The following is a 20,736-nucleotide window of genomic DNA, read 5'->3' as shown; positions in this document are numbered from 1 at the left end:
CAAATACTTGGCCATGATGACATAATGATTGTAGCAGATGGAAAGTTCTTAGCAGAAATGGAGGGAGAAGTTTATTTTCCCTGGACTGTAGCGCGAGACAGTCAACCTGGGCTCGGTCCTAAATTCCTTACATTTTATTACACAAACAAAAATAGAAGATGTCAATCTCGACAGACAAAAACAAAAAAGATCAAGGGCTCGGAAGGCTTTGTTTCAATAACAGCTAGCATCCCCTTTCATAATCCAGTTGCTGGTCATAGTTCTGCACACACACCCATTCAGAAGGAGATAACGGTTTTTAAGTTATGCAGCAGCTGGGTGAGTTCCCTCTATCCCAGTGACATCCATATTGCTGTCTTTAAATAAATCACCACATAGCAGCCATGTCTCAACACTACAACCACCCCACCCCCCTAAAAAACACCATGAAATACACACAGAGGACACACTGTTCTGGTAGCTTTTTGCCTTATTAACAGGATCTCCTCAGGAAGCAGGAGTCCCCGCTGTAGGCGGGCGAGCTCTGCAGGGTGGAAAAAATCTCTCACTGACATTTATCCCCCTAACATGCTGTAAATAATCATCAACATACTGGAAGGAGCAAGCAAGATTTAAAGCACAAATATTCAAATAAGAAGGAGGCATGGACTTACTACTGCTGCAGGTCGGAGGCTGTTTCCAGGGGGCTGAAAGAGGGGGCACTCTGCAACAAACCAAACAAAGAAGTCATTGATAGATCCACAGGAAGGTCTCCTCCAGCTAGAACAGAGGCAGGAGCATTAGCTATGGCCAGATTCTCTCTTCTTTTCCTCTCTGTCGTTCACTTGCTGCTCTGGGTTTTTGTCTCGAGCAGCCGGGGTTCTTTGCTTCTCTGGACTGGGCTTGGCATGGAGGAGTAAGCGTGTGTTTTGGCCTGCATGCAAGTTGGAGAAAACAAGCGGCAGCGAGGAGAGTGGAGGGGGCGGGGGCTGGGAGTGGGCGGGTAGGGCTTGCATCGGTCAGGGGGCGCCCATGCGGGGAGGGGGCTGTCACAGACTCAGCCAATGGTCTGCTGTCTCCCAGTGAAGCTGTCTCTTTTGTCTGGTATTGAGTCACACTCTCATTACCACTGGACCAGACCGGGGGACAATTAAGCAGCTGGTGGTGCAAGCAGGCCGAATTACACACACACACACACACACACACACACACACACACACACACACACACACACACACACACACACACACACTCGACACTCTATCTCACACACTTAGGTCAAAAAGAGACACAAATGCTTGCTGACAAATTAATTGTAGAAACAGATAATTATAACAATGTTATAAAGACAAAGAGAAAAAACATAAAGGCAGAAAGAAATAACGTGAGTGAATCAATGTTTAAAAGACTACAACAGTATATGTAGTTGGTATGTAGGAGCAGATATTAGTTCCAAAACACAGGGGTGGTCATTCAGTGTGGTAGCACCCACTAGCATTTTGAATGGTTTAGAACCAACTAATTTTAGCCCACTGTTTCTGTTGCTTTCCTCTTTTCGGACGTCATAGCAGGTAAAAATAACAGACATGACACGGGCACTATGAATAAGAGCGCAAGTGTTGTTTGCAAATACGATTGCACAATCCCCATCCCAGCCAGCCTGGCCCTACTGTTAATACCACATCCACTTCTCCACGGCGCAGCCAAGCCTCCGCTTCCCACACCGATGACCAGACAAGGAGCATTCTCAACAGCTCATTTACCACAACATGCCTTTCCACTTAGTTGCCAGGGCAGGACGATCATTAATAACCTTTCAGAATAAATGCCTATCTTTATAAGAACAGAACATCAGGCTGGCAGGTCTATAGTTTGATCTATTTATAAAGCCAAATGTTCCATGTTGACTCGGGGAACACTCCAGTGTCATTAAATAATCTGCAGCTCTTCCTTGCTCCGCCACATCTTGTACCCACCTCAAATCTGATATCAGCAGGAAAAGATAGTGTCCTCTGACACCCCTGGGTAATTGGGCTTACACACACACACACACACAGCATCAGTGGAAAGTAAACAGGAAACAAGCATGGAAGGTTTATCTGGAGTAAAGGAATGGAATCTTAATCTGGTTATTTTCAAGATGCCTGATTAGTGTCAGTTTATGTGAACTTTTCTTCATATAAAAGGGAAAAACTGTTCAGTTTCAAACTAATCCTACACTGATATCACTTAACGTCACATTACTCTGGCAAATAGAAGATGGGGGTAGAGAGCATAAAAGAGATGGTGAAACTGGTTTGACTTATCAGATAAAGACACACATAGAGGATGAAACTACTTCCTAAAGCGGTAACGGTGTGAAATGTCCGAAGCTGTACATGGACATGAATGAAGGCCTCGGTGAGTCAGTGGAACACAGATGACAACGTTTCTGCAGAATTTCCTGTGCATGTTTCCTAACAGGTGTCCCCCCAGCTACTCAGAGCTCCGGCTCCTGTGTGCCGCTTTCATATTCAAAATAGCAATCATGAGTAGGTCATGGTAACATGAATCTCATTCTTTCCAGCACCTTATTTGTGTTGATATGTCCTCATGAAAACAAACAGCTCCCCCAGTGTGAAGGGCCTGTTATAGCCATGTGCGCCCCTCATCTCATCTCCACTAAATGCTTAAAGGTAAAGGTTAAGTGTATAACAGAGGTTAAATATGACAGCACAATGAGCTGGCGGGCTTACGGAGTTGCCTCCTTTAGAATAGGTGGCAGGGGGAGGCTCTATGTAACTCAGCGCTGAGACAGTGTGGCAGCAGCCACCTCGTCAGCATATGCTCGACAGATGGAGTCACTCTGTCGATTGTAGAAGGCCAAAATGCTCTTCCTGACCATAGTTATGTGTGGAATTCCAGCCCCAGCTAGCCATGTGTATCGATGAGCCTATGTCTGACCGTAACTGTCATTGGATGTGTTTTCAGACTCCTCTTGAACCTAGAACTTGTTAATATTAATCGAGAGGACCATTACTGGGATTATACACAGGTGTCACTCTTACTCAGTGGCTATTAGGTTAATAGAAGTGGCCACTGGTGGATGAGTAATGATGATTTGACAGAACAGGATAAAGAAAAAGAAAAAATAGTGCAGTCTTATAGGATTATCAAATGTATTACTTACAGTAAGCCTGCTCTTTAGAGGTATTTGGTTGACAACTGGCTAATTAGCAGTGTAAAACCACAAAAAGACTTTTATAAAGATGTGGACCAGAGGAATTAGATGAACTTTAAATTCTGTCAAGAAGTTTCCCCTTATTATAATCCTACTTCATCAGTAGAAATGTTTCTCGAAGCACTTTGAAGGTTATTAATAAGAACAAGAGCTAACTGGATCAGAGCCATGAAGGCCTAGCTCTTCATTTAACCCCTGAGCACTTCGTTTTTGCAGACTTCCAGCTCCGAGTGAGTACTGATATGTCAATCAAACTCCAATGAGCCAGTGTGTCTGGCTGGGCCTTAAGGTCAAATACTGCACATACCAGGTGCAGCTTTAGAAGTGACTTTGACATTAAACAGGAGCCAGTCATCAAGCCGAGCTCATCTGGCAAACATCCAGGCTGCCATGAGACAGAGTCGGCCGCCTCCACCGCTAAACCTCCTCCACATATACACTAACCTGGAACAGGAGATTCTGCGCCTGCGTCTGGCTGATGCTAGGACATGACCTCATGTCGTACTTACTCCTCATATGCTCCAGGGTGTGGCGGTGCGGCTCTGACTGACAGAGAGCGAGGAGACCCAACATCTGTTTAAGGGAGGCCAGTGCCACGCTTGTCTGGTGCCAACTAAGGCCCGAGGCATGGATTTTCATGACACTGTATACTGCTTCAACATGCCTGCACCCGTTGGATATTTTGGTAAATATACTAGATAACAGAAGGGCAGCAATTATTATTTCTGGGGCCTGGGATTATCCTGGAGCCTAATGCTTGCGTGGACTGCAGCCTCTCCAAGTGAAGAGTGACTTCTGGATGAATCATCCAGGCAAGGCCTTCAGTATGATATGTATTCTAGTTGGCAGGACGCACATCAAAACGAACAAAACAAAGTGTTCCTCTTGGGTGTTGAGTTAACGACATGGAAGAAGAGGAATTCTGCCACAGTTGGCAAGAGATAGCAAGATCCTGTTGTAAAGAAAATATGACGTGATAAACTCACAGCCCTGTGATAATTGAATTGCTCCTTCATCATGGGCACCTGTGCTACTACTGGAGTATAATAAATCCTAACCAATAATCAGCCTTCTTAAATATGAATGATCTAAACTGCACAGGGTAAAGGCCACAGCCAACGTAAGTGGTCAGACTGTTTTCTGTTGCCTGAGCTGATAATGCTCACTCAGCCTCACAGATAAATAAATTGCTGAGAGGCACTTTTGAACAGGGCAAAAATAGATCTCAGTCGACTATTTTAGACACTATTGGCGACAGAATCCTTTTAAATTGTATGAGGTGATGATGAGGAATGACAGTAGCTGTGATGACAGAGAGATTATGATGAAGAAATAGGGATGCATAAAAGTTGATCAGTTGTTGGTCTCATTAAGCCACATTGATGGGGCACATGGTAGTAAATGAAGTTCAAGAAGAAACTAATTTTCCTCTTATGCATGCTGTCACATAACTTTTTATGTGCAGGATCAATTAAAAAATTATTCAGTACAATATTGCGTAGTACAATATAAAGTGAAAGTGGGAGTAGAAACTGGAGTAGTCCTTAGACAGACACAATTTGTTTAGGCATTATTTGAACATGGATGTTATCACATGCAATAAAATACAATATACTGTCACTTTAAAGACAGCGACCACTTACCGCTTTGTCAAACTCCATCTCTGAAAAGAATTTATACCAAGGCTCATTCTCTAAATCTACATCTTCTGGATTTACATCCTGAGTCTAGGGGCATGGCAACAGGAAGAGGAGGAGAAAGACAAAGAGAAGACAGTTCAGACAGCACAGAATATACACACCAAGGTAATGAGCCTATCAGACATTGTTGATTGAGCCAATGTTTGTACCCAACACCATAAATTATCAGCTGTATAGTATATATATATAATACTGTACATGTAGGTGTTCTCATAGAAGAAGATTTCTTTACGATATGTAAATTAAAGGATCAGGTTCACGTTTTTTCAAGTCTTTCTTAAAGGAACAGTTTGATACTTTGGAAAATCACGTATTCTCTTTCTTGCTGAGAGCAAGATTGGAAGATTAACACCACTGTCGTGTCTGTATGATAAATATGTAGCTAGAGCCAGGCAACCAACTGAGACTCCAGGAAGTCACTGCTTCTGGCCAAGCAAGTCCGGCACATAACTGTAATTGTAATTTTTACACTTTGGTTTGTGTACGGATTTAACACAAGATTAAATGTGTAAATTATTGAGCTTTAGAGGTGCTGGCAGGTGGATGTTGTTACCAGCCTAGATGTTTCCCCCTGTTTCCAGTCTTTGTGCTAAGCTAAGCTAAGCGCCTGCTGGCTATAGCTATATATTTAATGGACAGATCTGAGAGTGGTGTCAATCTTCTCATGTAACGCGCAACAAGAAAGGGAATAAGCATATTCCCCAAAATGTCTAACTATTCCTTTAATACAGTACTCACATATGTACATTAAGAAAGTTACAGGTTGCTGCAATTGTTTCTACTATACATACTGATCTATGAAATATAAAGCAAGAATTTTTTACTAAAGGGAATTTAACTTCGATACTCACTTGATTTGACTGCTGAAGTCTCATATTAGCCTCTGATGAACTATTTAATGCAATTTTGCATATCTGCCATTACAATTGGTTGAGGACGAGATATTTTTGTGGCCAGTATGGAAAGGAGCAACAATTCAAGCCACTGAAAACTGGTCCAATGTACATATGGGCATATGGGTATTCCAGTAAAATACACTGAATGAAACATGAACCTCTCCTTTTACCCAAGTCTTTTACCCAAAAAGCGCTGTTATTTAATGTAAACCACATATTTATTGTTTTCATTTTATTTGATCTAATCAACAGACAACATACCGATGACGACCAACAAAACATGCAGACACATTTTTTGAGATGTAATATAATCATCTTTAAGATACATATTTTTGGAAAGTCTAAAGTAAGTAAGCGCAAACACAACTTTAAGCACCAGAGAGTAAAAAGAACGGACCTAATGTAGAAAATGTCCTGCTACAGCAACAAGAACACTGACCCATAATAACTGAGCTTGTAATTGAAAAACAACAGAGACCATTATTTTACAGTGGTCGCAGGAACTGGAGCGAACTTTCTCTAATGAGCGTATTTGGGATCGGGCCAGATCTCGGCAAACAACATTTACTAGCTTGATTTAACTGAGCATCCGACCAACAATAATTATGTAACTAACTACTTAATCACAATATTTAACACCCCCATGTCCTCTATTATGTAAGAGAGAAATATAAAAGACTTCAGACCTGATAAATCTAAATGCAAAATGTATATGTTCTCCTTTGGTAAATATTACACTGTAGACTGAGGCAGCAGCTGCCAATTATCTATTATATGTAACAAAGCTCATCCTTAAAAGACAGTCCTCAAGGACACTGAATAATGCCACGCCATTTGATTCAGCACAAACTGTTAAGGCTCGAGACGAAAGTAGGGTAGAGAGCAATACTCTTCCTCTCAAGAAACACACAGGATCCATGTTTTGTGACTGTGCTGGGATCCTCGCCCACCAAGCTGATTCAGTCCAATAACCTTAAATTGAAGACGGGAAGACAATGGCTATCCTTGTAAGTGATACTCCCCTGCTGCCAAGCAGGATCATCTGTCACCGCAACGGGACACCCTTAAGGAATGTGGTGCACATGGCGATTCAGGCTACACATACGTCGCCTTCCGAGCTGTTAGTGAAGCTGCCACCCGGTAGCTTAGATACGGAGGTGGTGGGTGGGGGGTGGGGGACAGCTTACACAACATGCACACAGAAAGAAAGAGAGAGAGAGAGAAGAGAGAGAGAGAGAGAAACAGGCAAACAGGCAGGCGGCTAGCATACCGTTCTCTCCAGCTTCAGCACCGACGATTTCCCCGGCTCGTACTCAAAGATGCTCTTGGGTTCGGCGCGATACTTCCTGGTGTCTACCTTTTTATCCGGGGGCTCCCACTCGTTCCTGTGGAGAGGCGGGTGTCAGGGAGGGGTGGGGTGTGGGATGGAAGAGAGCCAATCCTTATCAAGTAGTCTCCATGGCAACCAGCATAGGCTTTCGATTTAAACATGACGTCCGCCCTCATTATCCCTGCGCTCTCTCCTCCTGTCCCTCCTTTCCTCTAATGATGATATGACTGAAAATCCAATTCACAGTTGAGAGCCAAATCGGTAATTCGATCAGGTAAACAAGATTGGTCCCAGTGACAAAAAACAGAGCGCAGCATTTCCTGGGAGAATTTCTTACTGTAATAGACATCCAACAATAAAATTACTGCTCCAAGAAGGACTGACTCTTGGAGTGGAAAGACCCAAATTTACACCTATTCTCACCACACAAAAAACACTTTCTTTAATGAAATTCTTTCTGAGCGTCAAGAACATCAAGCAGCATTTTTCAAAAATGGACAGAGATGTGTTTAGGAATACATCCCTTCATACATAACCACTGAGGAAAGAGGAAGGTCAGTCTTCAACATGTCATCTGTAGCTCTAGTGGTCCAACAGTATATCCTCCATCACCTGTCCTCCTTCAGCACTCTATCACTCATTTCTCTGAGAGCAGATCATCCTGTGTCAGTGTTGACATGTGTGTGTGTGTGGAGAGGTGTAAATAAAGACCAATACAAACTGGGTTGGAGCAGATGGAGGACACTAACCTTTTGGCAGAGGGTTTGAGGGAAGAGGACCGTGTTGGCACAGGCATCGACCGGCCTCTTGAATCGACCTCGGCGTCACTTTTTGAGCGTGGGACTGCTTTCACTGACAACAGACACATATATATCGACGGACATCAACAGCGTGATACTCAACTGCATTTAATGCATCAACTGAAATGTTACCAATGTTTAAGTGTAAAACATGTGTGCTGCATACTGAGTGTTATCTTGGAATCAATAAATACTAATAATGGATGATATACAGGTTTTTTTTTAAATTAAATTTGGAGTTGTGTACTTGAATGAAAGCCCAATTCCAAAACTCACCATCTTTCAAGTAACCAAAGGGGGTGGGACCATCATCTGAAAGAGGGGCAGACAACAATTAAAACCCATATATTGTTACCTATCTATACTATGTTACTTGAAAAGTAATGAATATAGCAGACAGCTAAATAATTCGTAAGGCATTAGAGACACTCTTTTCCTATGTTTCCCCCCCTGCCTCACACCTTCTATTAGGCAGCTTCACCAAACATAATCAAAGTGTGTCAAATCAAAGCACTTTACAGGAAGCATTACTGAGCTAAAAAGGGATCCAAGCATCGATGAGCATCAAGGCTCTGAATAAGTAATGCATTGTAAAGCAAAAAGGCCATAACTGCCAAATTCTGTATAAGTTACATGTTTTCTGTGAGATATCATTTACAAAATCATATCAGTCACAACTACACATGGAGGTAATCATGTCAAGCGGAGACTGAGACACCTACTGTATGTACATGGTGCAACTAAATAAGAAAAATAAGAATTCAGGCAGCTCTTTCTCTAAAGCATACAAATCGTGCCTCTTCCTGACAGACCCAAAACTAAAACCACGAGCCTAACCTTAACCATCTACAAAACATTGATGGGTGAAGCGTGTTTGGAGCAGTACACAGACTGAAGGTTGTGTACTGCCTGAGAGACTGAACTCAGGTCTGGACAGGCCATAGCCTTAGTGCAGGACTGCAGCAGCATCTAGTGGCTACAATAGTACACTACATCAAAAGACTGCTCATGCTCTACTGTATGACAATTCTGTTAGAAAAAGCATTTACGAATAATAAAATATTTGGGAGATCAACTGTCTGAAGTTTTTAATATTAGATGGTTAACACCAAAAAGAGAAAGGCCATGAGTAATTGTTACATTTTGTTAAGTGAAAGTAGAATGACACTACAAGGCTTCGTGCATCATCCTTGTTTACATGTCAATATCAAAGTTCTTTAGAAAACTTGTCTATGTTTGTACAGGTCGACCTGTTGATAGCTAACCATGTTTAAATGAAGATTTTAAAGGCCCAATCTTTGTTTTCTTTTTGTGACAACATTTATTACAAGGTACAGTATATTCACAATCTTTACAAAAGTTATTGATGTTTAACTTTTAACAGCATAGTAAAACATTAATTATTCCAGCGATTTAGTATTGCACTTCCATAAAGTCGGGGGACTTGTAAGAAACAGATTTAAAAAGAATGGTCAAAATTGATGCAGCAGAGGCTGAGATATCCTCTTTTTGTCCGTAGTATGGGTCAAGCTCCCAAAAAACTGGCTATTATAGTGCCCATAATTAAACTCTTTCTAACTATGCCCCCAGTTTGTAATGTAGAGTTTCTTTAAATATTTGTTTCTCCAAGCCCTATCCAAGATAGCCCCATTGACATCATCAGGGTTACTACAAATAAAATGACCTTCATGCATAAAATCGATGCACTCCCCCTTTAATAACTGAGAACTTTTTAAACATAGTAGAGAATTTAAAGCCTGTCAATTAAATAAAGAGTGCATGTATAATCGTATGTGTTGATTTTTGGTAGTGGGGCTAGCCTTTTGTTTAAATCACAGATTGTGCCTTTAACAGCATTCGTACCACTCAGACCATGTGCCTTTTTCACAGCAGACATTTTGACATGTCATAGCAGGAAAAGCACAGGTGTCACTAATAACATTAATGATGGCTCTGTAAGCGCCCCAGTGAGTCATCACAGTGGGACAGTGATCCAGCATGCACAATGCACCAGGGACCCTGAAACTTTCCTATGTTTTCCCCCCCTGCCTCACACCTTCCATTAGGCCAAGCTTTACAGCTTCACCAAACATAATCAAAGTGTGTCAAATCAAAACACTTTACAGGAAGCATTACCAAGTTAAAAAGGGATCCAAGCATTGATGAGCATCAAGGCTCTGAATAAGTAATGCATTGTAAAGCAAAAAGGCCATAACTGCCAAATTTAGAATGATTTCTGTATAAGTTACATGTTTTCTGTGAGATATCATTTACAGAATCATATCAGTCACAACTACACATGGAGGTAATCATGTCAAGCGGAGACTGAGACACCTACTGTATGTACATGGTGCAACTAAATAAGAAAAATAAGCTGCATACAAATTGTGCCTCTTCCTGACAGACCCAAAACTAAAACCATGAGCCTAACCTTAACCATCTACAAAACACTGAATCGCTGGACTCCCCCTTTAATAACTGAGAACTTTTTAAACGTAGTAGAGAATTTAAAGCCTGTCAATTAAATAAAGAGTGCATGTATAATTGTATGTGTTGATTTTTGGTAGTGGGGCTAGCCTTTTGTTTAAATCACAGATTGTGCCTTTAACAGCATTCGTACCACTCAGACCATGTGCCTTTTTCACAGCAGACATTTTGACATGTCACAGCAGGAAAAGCACAGGTGTCACTAATAACATTAATGATGGCTCTGTAAGCGCCCCAGTGAGTCATCACAGTGGGACAGTGATCCAGCATGCACAATGCACCAGAGACCCTGAAACTGAAGCAGCTAAATGGAATTCAGCCATCATTCGTTTCAGCATTTTTACGCTTGTGCTTTTCCTAATGTGACATGTCAAAATGTCTGCTGTGAAAAAGCCCTATTAAATCCAAAAAGCCTACTTGAAAATGTCCCAGGACAGCAAAACTGAGTTAGATCAGGAAATCTGCACGAAACCTACAGTGTATTTAAGACTAATGGAAACAGCGGCTCTATGGAATGAAACAGATGTCAGAAAAGATTAGGTAAAAGCCTTTCAAATACTTTGGGCATCTTCAAGGTATGTGGTTTTGTACTGCCCCACAGGGCCAGGTATGACAGATTAAACACAGCTAAAGTATTTGAAAGGGCCCAGGATAGCTGCAGATCAGTAAAGCCAACGAGAGCGGAGTCACTGCCATCGGATACCTTTTGATTTCATCTGAATGTCATAGCTCTCAGGGAAAATGTAGGTGGGGCGGTAAGGGTTTTCCTCAATAGGCTCTGAGCACAGTGATGGAGAGACAGAGCACAGTGTGACATAACGTACAAACATATAGAAACACACACAGGGCTTGGACACCAACAGAGAAACATGATAGGCAAAACTGATCAGACATACAAAGAGTTGAAATTATGATTTTCTCTTACCAGGTATTCTGTGTATCTGTTTGAACATTGTCTTGTACCAGTCTTTGGACTTTTCAGTGTTCTGAAATTAATATGTGGAGATTTTTAACTGATAACAAATAAGTGAGGATGACAGACAAGACGACAGCTTTTCGCGCAGGAGTAACGCAGCCCTGGTAATGTTCAAGTGTATTGTTTTGACAGGACATTTTGACTTGTCAAACACAAGAGTAACTAATAACATTAACAATGTTGACCTAAATGGAACAGAGCCATTGTTAATGTTATTGGTTACACCTGTGCTTCACCTGGTATGACAAGTCAAAAATATCTCCAGTGAGAAAGATTTATTGCTAATAAAATGACAAAAATCCTTCTCAAATCATGAATCAACAACATGCTATGTTACAATAAAGTATAGTAATGTGCTTTATATAAATACTAACTCTTTTACTGTAACATGACAAGAGCCGTGTATCATATAAACAAAACACCCATTAAACATCTGCAGTGGGTAGATTAGTCTTCATTTGACAGTAGGTTTTGTTGCTCACCCGTACAGGCACAATGGGCTTGTTGAGAGGACTGAGGACAGGGGAGTGCAGTGAGAGCCGCAGCCTCTTCCAGTCCATATCAGGGACTGGACTAACTGAATCTCTCCCAGGATCAGGGCTTTTGTCCCTTTCTGGGGTTGGGTCTGTAACAAAAAAACTCAAAGTTCACAGCACATTTCTAGTGAAATGTCAGATAACGCTAAAAACAGTTTAAGTCTGGTGTGAAGGCCAGGCTAAAGCATTGCACTGAATTGCATGACAGTGGACTGCATACAGTACATCGCAGGCAATAAACATAATAGACCTTTATCACTGCAAACATTTTTGTTTGTCATAGCAAAAAAAGCACATTAAATAAATGCTGTATCCCATTTAGTTCAGCTAACAATGAGCATGAAAAACAAATGTTGGTGTGTGTGTGTGAGACCTGGGTCAAATACTATTGGCAATTAATTCTTAGTATGTGTATCAACCCACATGGAGAATCTACCGTATGTCATATGCTGCATTTTGTGCACAACATATGTTCTGTGCCACTGAACACATCAAGATTTTGTATTTTATACATACAATTCACCAACTGTTCTATTTTACATCACAGAATGCATTTTGTACCACAGAATAAAGTAGAGTGAGTGAAACTGTCATAATACAACTACAATATCTACACTTGGAAAATGTAGCAACACTTGCTATGGCATGAAATACCTGACAAAATTTGCTTTTTTTGTGCAAATATATAGAAATATATTGTGTTTTACTTTTGTGCATTTCCCCCAAAATGTTACAACAATATAAGAATATTGTAATTATATTCTTTTCATTCTTGTTTCCTCATTTCATGGCAGTAAAGGTATTCGATGATACAAATTGCTGACCCCAAGTTAAACTTTGTAGCACATACGCAGCATGTGACATTTGAAGAGAATGAGATGTATTAGGTGTCAAGTAAGTGGGAGAAAGACAAAGATGTAAAATCAAAGATGTAAAATCTCAATCTGGCACGCATGGTAACCTGTATGTTGCACTGTTGCCATGCAGGCAACAGACATGATATTAAATCTGGTTTGACGCAGGTCTGGCATTAACAGAATGTGAGTTGCAGGAAAATATACAGAAAATAATAATGATGTTTGTGTATAGTTTGGTACATTGTATATATTTTTAACACAATGATGCATGAAACATGACTCAGTCACTTCATGAGGCTTGTGGAGAACACATTTAGCTGGCTGTGTCACGGCAGAAGGAGGGTGACAGATGGTTCAGTCAGGGAACAAAAAATATTGCTCTGTAATAAAACTGGGACTGCTGCTGGCTAAGTCTAAGACATGAAAAATAAATGACAAATATCCGTTGGACATCACCAAGACCCCAGTGCATACCTTCAAAATGAGAAAGATGCTTTTGCTGCTCTGTTGTGAGAGAAAGACAGACAAGGACAGGACAGTGAAATGTGACTGAGCAATGAAGCAATAGTGAGCAAGACAAGGCTAATGGATCACAGACAAGACACAGTTGAGACCTAGCTAAGAGTGCCATAAAGCTTGGCTGACAAAATGCCACACAGACATGTAAAAGCATGTTCACGAATAAACTCTTCTTGATACGCGTCATCCCCAACTCACAGACTGGTGTGCTCACCTCTGTTGTGTTGCAGCAGGACTATGGTGGGGTTAACTGTGCTAGTGCAGGGATAAACAGAGCTGGAAGTCGACGTGATACAGTTCTGAATGTCAGTGTAGGATGGAGCCTGATTTTCTTTTATGCTTTCTGGTGAATTGGCCTGAAAGTAACAGAAAATACACTGTAAAATCCATAAAAGTTCAAAAGTTTTCCCCGGAATTTCACTTAAATCAAATAAAGAGCTCAAAATGAAGAGATCACACAGTTCTCATAACAGTAAATCCACAAAGAGCCAAACAAAGATCTCTGTGTTAAATGGGGTGGAAGTAAACGTACCTGGCACTGAGTGTTATTTACAGGAGGTAAATCAGCTGCGATGTTGCTGCCTCCCTCAGCCAATCCTGCTTTAGAGCTGTCTCCATTAATCTGGTTTGTCCAGCCACCTAAAAAGAGTCCAGAACTCTCTCAGTTTGGCAGCCAGTGCAGCAAGAATAAAAACACTGAGGATGACACTAAAAAGTACAGTGAACTACGAGGAAACCAGAAAACCATAACAGCTAATTGCTGATCAAATAAATCACCATTTCATTCCGCAGGGCGTGAATGCTTTCCTTGGTGGTTTTCATGTACAGAGATGTTAATATGTCCAGGAAAGGAAAAAAAAAAAGATTCTCCCACAATCTTTCTCATCAGAACAAAGCGCCTATTCAGTGAGCTGCAAAGGCCGTTTGTTCCAATGGCCTTTATATTCAGGCTCAACAACAATTAAAGCATCTCCCCAAAAGCCTTGGCCAGCCTCCAGTCTGGTTCCACTGTGCTCTACGTAACAAACAAGCCCACAGTCAAGGCGACCTGCTCCAAAGTGCAACGTGGGCAGGCAGCAACAAAAAAGCTCTTTGACACTGACATGAAAATATGAGCAATCGCCCTTTATCATGGCTCTGAGTGTGCCCGGCAACTGAGCATACACTCCAAAACGTGACGAGTTATATAATCCTGACATCAAAACAGAGCTCTGAAAGGCATGTGAGGATTTTTACATGATGAAATGCTTTTGAAATTGCAGCAACCGTTCACATTCTCTGTCCACATTCTACAGTGATGTGTTTTTCACGTGTCCATGCAACTATTACTGACCTCTAAATATTTTTTCATCATGTGGAGAGTTGTTATGAAACAGCTGTGGCAATCGCTCAGACTTACTTGGCGTTGGGATGACATTTGGCTCTTCGCTGATGCAGCCCTCATCATCTATGTGGACAAGGGTGGCCCTTAGAGTCACGACTCCTTTCCCTTTGCACACTCTGCTGGGGTCCAAATCTGAAAACATTCAATAAAAGAGTCTCACTGCCCCAGCTCCTCATCGTTCAAAGCATAGTCAGTCTTTTATTCGGTATTATCAGAGTGCACGCCTGCTTCAGAGCTGCTGGGAATCCAAGTTATTGCTACCTCATGCCCCAAATGACTAAAATAGAACTGTAACATCAGAACCAGGCCATCAAATTAATATCCTTCTGTCCTGTAAAACTAATTGCCATGATCACACTGTCAGAGCTGGAAGTAGAGTAGATGCCGCTTGTCCTGTCTCAACACAGGTTATTAAAGTGACGTCACAACGTTAACAAGTGAGTTTTAAAAGCATCCTTCTATGATTTCTTTGTGAGTATGAGGTGTCCCACAGTTGTAGGCACTGAAAGATTGATGAGGCGAAGGGATACGTCACCTGCGGCAGGAATCAGGTCAGGAGAGCCTTTCATGGTTGTCAGAGGCGTGATCCTGACAGCGCAGACTGTTCGAGGACCTGATGGGACTTTAATACACACACACACACACACACACACACACACACACACACACACACACACACACACACACACAAAGTAAAAAGCACCTTATTTAGAGGAAAAAATGTAGAAACATATAGAAGGAATGAAAGATATTGACACATTCTGTACCAATAAAAGCTTAAATAAATAAATAAAAGTGTTTATGTGTGTGAAGATGACATAAAATGTCTTTGTGCTTAATCAGCATCCGATTATTAAACGCACTTTAACTATTCAGTGGTACTTAATGAATTAGGTGCACTTAATAATTTGTCGAACTCAGAGTGAGATGACTTACTGGGAGATGCGCTTGGTCTAACGCTGCCCCCTTCTGGAGAGCCCTGGAGGAGAAACACAGGATGCAAAAATTCAACACAGTGTTGTCAAAGAAAGGAGCTGATAACTGGGAAGCATACTGCACATAAATAAGTGTAATATATCATTAAACACCAGCCTGCAGATATTACATACTACCATAGAGAATATTACACATAGAGAAAATTTCCTTAAAGGGCTGGCTTGGCTGTAGCTTCTATTGTAGAAATAGTAGAGTCACTGCAAGCAATAGCTGTAATTGAGGACCACATACAGCTAATGAAATTGTGCTAGTACTCATATGGTTGGGTTACACACTGAAATGAGATACAATGCAGCCAGACAGGAAGGCGGTGAACTTCCAGTCATCAGTTTAAATCTAGTCTAGAACACACAAGACTCCATATTTTATTAGTAATCAATGACACAGACACGGCCTGAACTGCATCATTAATAGAAAAATGATTGCTTTAAAAAAAATCAATAACCTCTAGTGTTTCATATGGCAAACTGTAATATATAAAATTATGTTTTCTTAGTACTATCCAACCCTGATAAGTGCTATAAAAACTTATCTCACTGATATTAAAAATTTGCAGCAAAGGCAGCAAACAGCAGCACAGATCAGATGCCAGAACAATCTGTTGACTGTTCTTACAGCCCAGTATCACTGTTACTCGGTATTCAACCGTGATAGCTATGATTATTAAGCCACACAATCTAATCTAGAAAGTGACCAGCTACTATGTGTAAAATGAATGAGGGAAGGGACTTTTCTGAGAATAATGTTTAAGATATACTGCTTATAACAATTCTGAAGTTGCAGTTGACGTCTGATTCATTGAGGACTTGCCACTTTCTGACGACACCACAAGCCTCACTTTGCATGACTTACGGTCTTTTGGTTTTAGGAGGAAGTTTGGCCTGACTTGGACCAGTGATATGAATTCAAAATGTTATCAGTGTTCCCCTTTAAGGACTAAAGGGAGGATGTGAGAGAGATTAACAAACATATGTTAATCTGAGCTGCATCAGTGGAGCATGCAGAAGCAACACCAAGGCCACCAGAAAGGTAGCTGTGAAACACTTCCCATTGCTCCGCTGGGCCTCCCATTGTGCTCAGCCAGCACGACTGATTTAGGAGACGTCCCCATTTAAAAGGCCAAGAAAAGGGCTGATTGAGTCAAGACACAAACACACACACAAAGGCACTCAAACTGTCACTCAAGCATACATCTACACAAACAGACACACACAAATAGTGTTTTTGTTTGTAGGCTATGGATAATGGTGATGGAGAAGGCATGACCAGCAAAATCCATCTAGAATTTATTCTATAATGTTAATTTTAAGTTGCTTTTAAAGTTGTACCTTTGCTCGTTCCACTCTATGTGTGCACTTTGTTTACACATGGTGGTAAATAAGCCAACCTGCAGAACAGGCAGGGGACTCATGTTCCAGCTGGAAACCTCCGCAAATAGGCCTAAATGGATAAGGGAAAATGGGAGCGATGCCAAACAAGTCCCACAGGGACACGAAGCAAAAACCTTTTAAAACATCTTCCAGTGTTGAAGCTGAGCTGTCCCTGAGCGTCAAAAACTGTATTTATTTCCCCTCTCTATAATAAAATCAACTTGCTTCCTGACCCCCTGCATCCCAGAGAGGCAATGCATCCATGATCTCATTTCCAAAACCATTAACAGACATTCCTTCGAGGAGTGCTTACACTGATCTCAGCTCTACTTCCGCTGTATCCTCAGATGAACCCCAAGATGGTGAATATAAAGAGAGACGTGGGAGTATTTGAACCTCTCACATATGATAGATAATAGGAAGATGACAGCTTGCAGCGTTCAGTTCGCTGTGTAAACACACGAGAGCAGAGATCACCCCTGGCCTTTTTAGGAAGAGATGCCTCAGAGCAGAGCCGGGCAAAGAACGCCATCCATCCAGCCTGCGAAAAAGAGGAGACCAGTCCAGGAGCTCTGGGACGGCCAACAGTGACTGGGCCAAGACAAACAGGGAAATAAGAGGAAACTTTATCAGCCAAACTCCTGTAAAAATCCAATTTACCTAAATGTACTGTCTCCTTTTAATTTAGTGAGCTTTTAGATGTTTCTGGTTCACAAATTAGGTCAATTTGGCTGATCTCAAAAGGATATGAAGTTAAACGGGGAAGCTCAGCGGTTTGTTTGTTTTTAGCACACATTCTCCACCAGGGTTTCTTGGTGAACTGACACATAGTGACCTGACGTCGTTAGATTAGTCTCGTGACAGTAACAGACTAGAATCAAACAAGATTTAGGTGTTTCCTTAAAAATGAGGAAGAACACAAAACTGCTACAAAGTACAGCTGTACTGTACGTGGAAGTCCTACTGATCATCTCTTGAGACTTCAAATTCACAGACCTTGTACAAACCATTTCTGACAGTGCAGGTGTTATTCATGAACTAAAATTATCAGTCAAGACTCCAGGAAATCTCAGCTAATGGAACACCCTTCCAGCTCAAACTGGGGTGTGTGCAGCAAAGGCAAGATGGATCAGCCCATTTGCAGCTCTCAGTTCCACTACTACTCACACACACACATAGATACATAAATCTCCACCTGAATGCTTTCGGGTGTTACTAAAATACTTTTCCAAAACAAGCAACTACCAAGAGAATATAATCATCGCAAAGCATGGGAGGTGCATTACCTACTGCACAGCGAGTCCTTAGTCCACGTACATCAGGTCCCTCTGAAGTCTCCTGAGACTTCTCGCTGAGCTTTGAGGGTCTCGTCTGGGCAGGACGGTCCCAGCTATAACCTTGACCCTCGCTATGCAGGGGGTCTGTTTGTTTTTGACAACAGGCGTGCCCAGATGGACCCGTCACCACATGCCACCTGGGAATGTGGCACCCACTCAACAACTGTGCAGACCACCATATAAAATCCTCCTACCCCCTCGAAATGCTCCTGGGGGGCCAGTAGATGAGAGACAGACAGACCACTGGAGGACGGCTGGAATTCGCTACTGGATGACTCAACTGTCCATAAGGTCTTAATACCTCAGTCAACATGATGAGCTACTGCAATGACTTTTACTGACTGCATGTCAATGTGTGATTATATCTATGATACCAAACTCTTTAAAAAGTGATAGATACTGTAAGATAGCAAGAACATGTAGATGCATGTGTATGGAGATACTACAGTTTGAAAAACATTAGGGCTGCAAGTAATAATTATTTTCATTATCAATTACTATCAATAAAATGTTTTTCGTTTCGTCTAAAAAAAGCTTCCCGAACCAAAAGTGACATCTTCAAATTGTCTTTTTTCTACTAATCACTTCAAAACCCAAATATATTAAATTTACAATGACATTAAAGAGAGTTTTTTTCAATGGAGTCTGGTGGTGGGGCAAGAGCCATAAAACGGCTGTTTCTGGTCAAACAAAAAGAATCTTACTGTTTAACAAAAAGATCTATTTTTGTAGCGACCCTTTCCATAATGTTGTCAGACACTTAGAATAACAATCTGAGCCTGTCAGTGGCAAAAACAAGCACTTATAGTGGATGTACTTTGACGGGTGCATTTGTCCACAGCAGCCTGTTTCACGGCTTCTGGTTGAGGTGTAGAGCCAGAATATTTTGGTGAATTAAGGATTTATTTCAACCAAACCAGAGTTGATGATTGTTAGAACAGTGGAAAGACTGACAAAGATGGTTTTGGTGAGTTTTATTTTGTTTCTGTCCAGTTTAAATGAAGTGTGTTTTACGATGATCTGCAAGGTAAAATTACTGTTTTTCTCAATGGAGTCTGGTGCGCCGTTGCGCCCATTTGTTTTGGTCTGAGATGCTGGCGCTCTAGTGTGACATTTAGTGGTAGTGAATGTCACTTACAGCTCCTTTAATGTTAAGGAATAATATTTTAGTGAAACATTAGTTTCAGCACTAAAATATATATTGTTTTGAGGGCTGACACCAATGTTTTTATACCAACGCTCATATTTGTGCCTTTATCTATCAATTTAACAATTTTCATTCCAAGAAAAACATTTTTCCCCCAACATATTTTTCTCTTTAATAAAGCCCAGACTAAAGCCACTTGACCGACCGCACCTTCTGAATAGTAGGGGGAAGTGGAAAAAAGTCATTTAATTTGAAGAATAATTTACAAGAAACATTATTAAACTCTCAAATTACTGTCATGAATAAAACATTCAAAGGACAGCTGCTTTTATGTCGCTGTGATGAGGGAGAAACTTATCAGATGTGGGAAAAACAAACAGATATAGTATATTTTTTAATGAAAATTGTTTTATGATTCAATATTTCAATGTCATATCCAGTGGACCAGATCATCTCTAATGGCAGAAACAATTACTTTACTGAATGAGGCTCCAGATTCTCCCCCCTGTGAAAACTAAACAAAGGCGGGGTGGTACCAAGTTGAACTATGATGTAGTTCACGCAGGGGGTCTCTGTGCCGCAGTCAGAGGCCGCCTTAAAAGTGAGCTATGTTAACACAAAAGAGCTCTCATCACACCCTCAGCTGTACTATGGATGGAGAAAAAGGCCTGTTACGTAACGCCGTTTGACTTCTGCTTTGTCAACAAATGGCAGAGAGGAGAGAAGCTATCCAGCGCCGTGCGTGGATCCCACCAAATAGCTCCAAACATGGCTCGAAAGGGCTGCTCCGGAGCAGCAGCTTATCCCCCTAATTGAGAAGAGACCCCCACCTACCCCTCCACCCTCCCAACTCTCTTCCATAAACAGCTTCCACGCTGGACAGCAGCCTGGGATTCTACACATTCCTCAACCAAGCTATTTGAAGTTCATTTCAAACAACTGCAGCATAAAAGGAAATGTATGTAATTTACACACTGCTGTCATTACAGGTCTCAGAGCAGGATTACGCACTTGTGTTGATAATGGGCGGAGTTCAAGCTGAGTCTATATGGACACTGCTTCAATGCCTTTGAATTATTTGAACCTCACCTAATGAAATATAACGACTTAACAGGTTTATAGTGATCTTATGGTATCACTGTCATATTTGAGGACTTTAGGAATAAAATGTCCTTGTTCTCAGGAAAAAAACAAAAGCACCC

The 20,736-nt window shown here is 41.3% G+C and overlaps 1 protein-coding gene across 11 annotated transcripts in view; it reads right to left on the bottom strand.

The window, feature by feature from the left end:
* LOC122884847 (sorbin and SH3 domain-containing protein 1) overlaps nt 1-20,736 on the bottom strand; it is a 41,825-nt gene that overhangs the window by 16,002 nt on the left and 5,087 nt on the right. For 3 of the 11 annotated variants that reach the window (XM_044215279.1, XM_044215289.1, XM_044215290.1), the window contains exons 2-15: nt 15,621-15,663; nt 15,220-15,306; nt 14,700-14,816; nt 13,833-13,939; nt 13,515-13,656; nt 13,256-13,285; nt 11,871-12,013; nt 11,338-11,398; nt 11,116-11,190; nt 8,202-8,237; nt 7,875-7,977; nt 7,066-7,180; nt 4,843-4,926; nt 654-703 (exon numbers count right to left, since the gene is read on the bottom strand). In XM_044215279.1, the coding sequence (XP_044071214.1) occupies nt 654-703; nt 4,843-4,926; nt 7,066-7,180; nt 7,875-7,977; nt 8,202-8,237; nt 11,116-11,190; nt 11,338-11,398; nt 11,871-12,013; nt 13,256-13,285; nt 13,515-13,656; nt 13,833-13,939; nt 14,700-14,816; nt 15,220-15,253 (1,097 nt within the window). In that variant the 5' untranslated portion in view covers nt 15,254-15,306; nt 15,621-15,663. Of the gene's footprint in view, nt 1-653; nt 704-4,842; nt 4,927-7,065; nt 7,181-7,874; nt 7,978-8,201; nt 8,238-11,115; nt 11,191-11,337; nt 11,399-11,870; nt 12,014-13,255; nt 13,286-13,514; nt 13,657-13,832; nt 13,940-14,699; nt 14,817-15,219; nt 15,307-15,620; nt 15,664-17,363; nt 17,536-18,336; nt 18,501-20,736 lie in introns of those variants that run through there. The other 8 variants (XM_044215281.1, XM_044215280.1, XM_044215282.1 and 5 more) reach the window with 8 other exon arrangements.

Source organism: Siniperca chuatsi, linkage group LG11 (assembly GCF_020085105.1).
Source record: "Siniperca chuatsi isolate FFG_IHB_CAS linkage group LG11, ASM2008510v1, whole genome shotgun sequence".
NCBI lineage: Eukaryota > Metazoa > Chordata > Actinopteri > Centrarchiformes > Sinipercidae > Siniperca > Siniperca chuatsi.
This window is presented reverse-complemented; position numbering and strand designations above follow the sequence as displayed.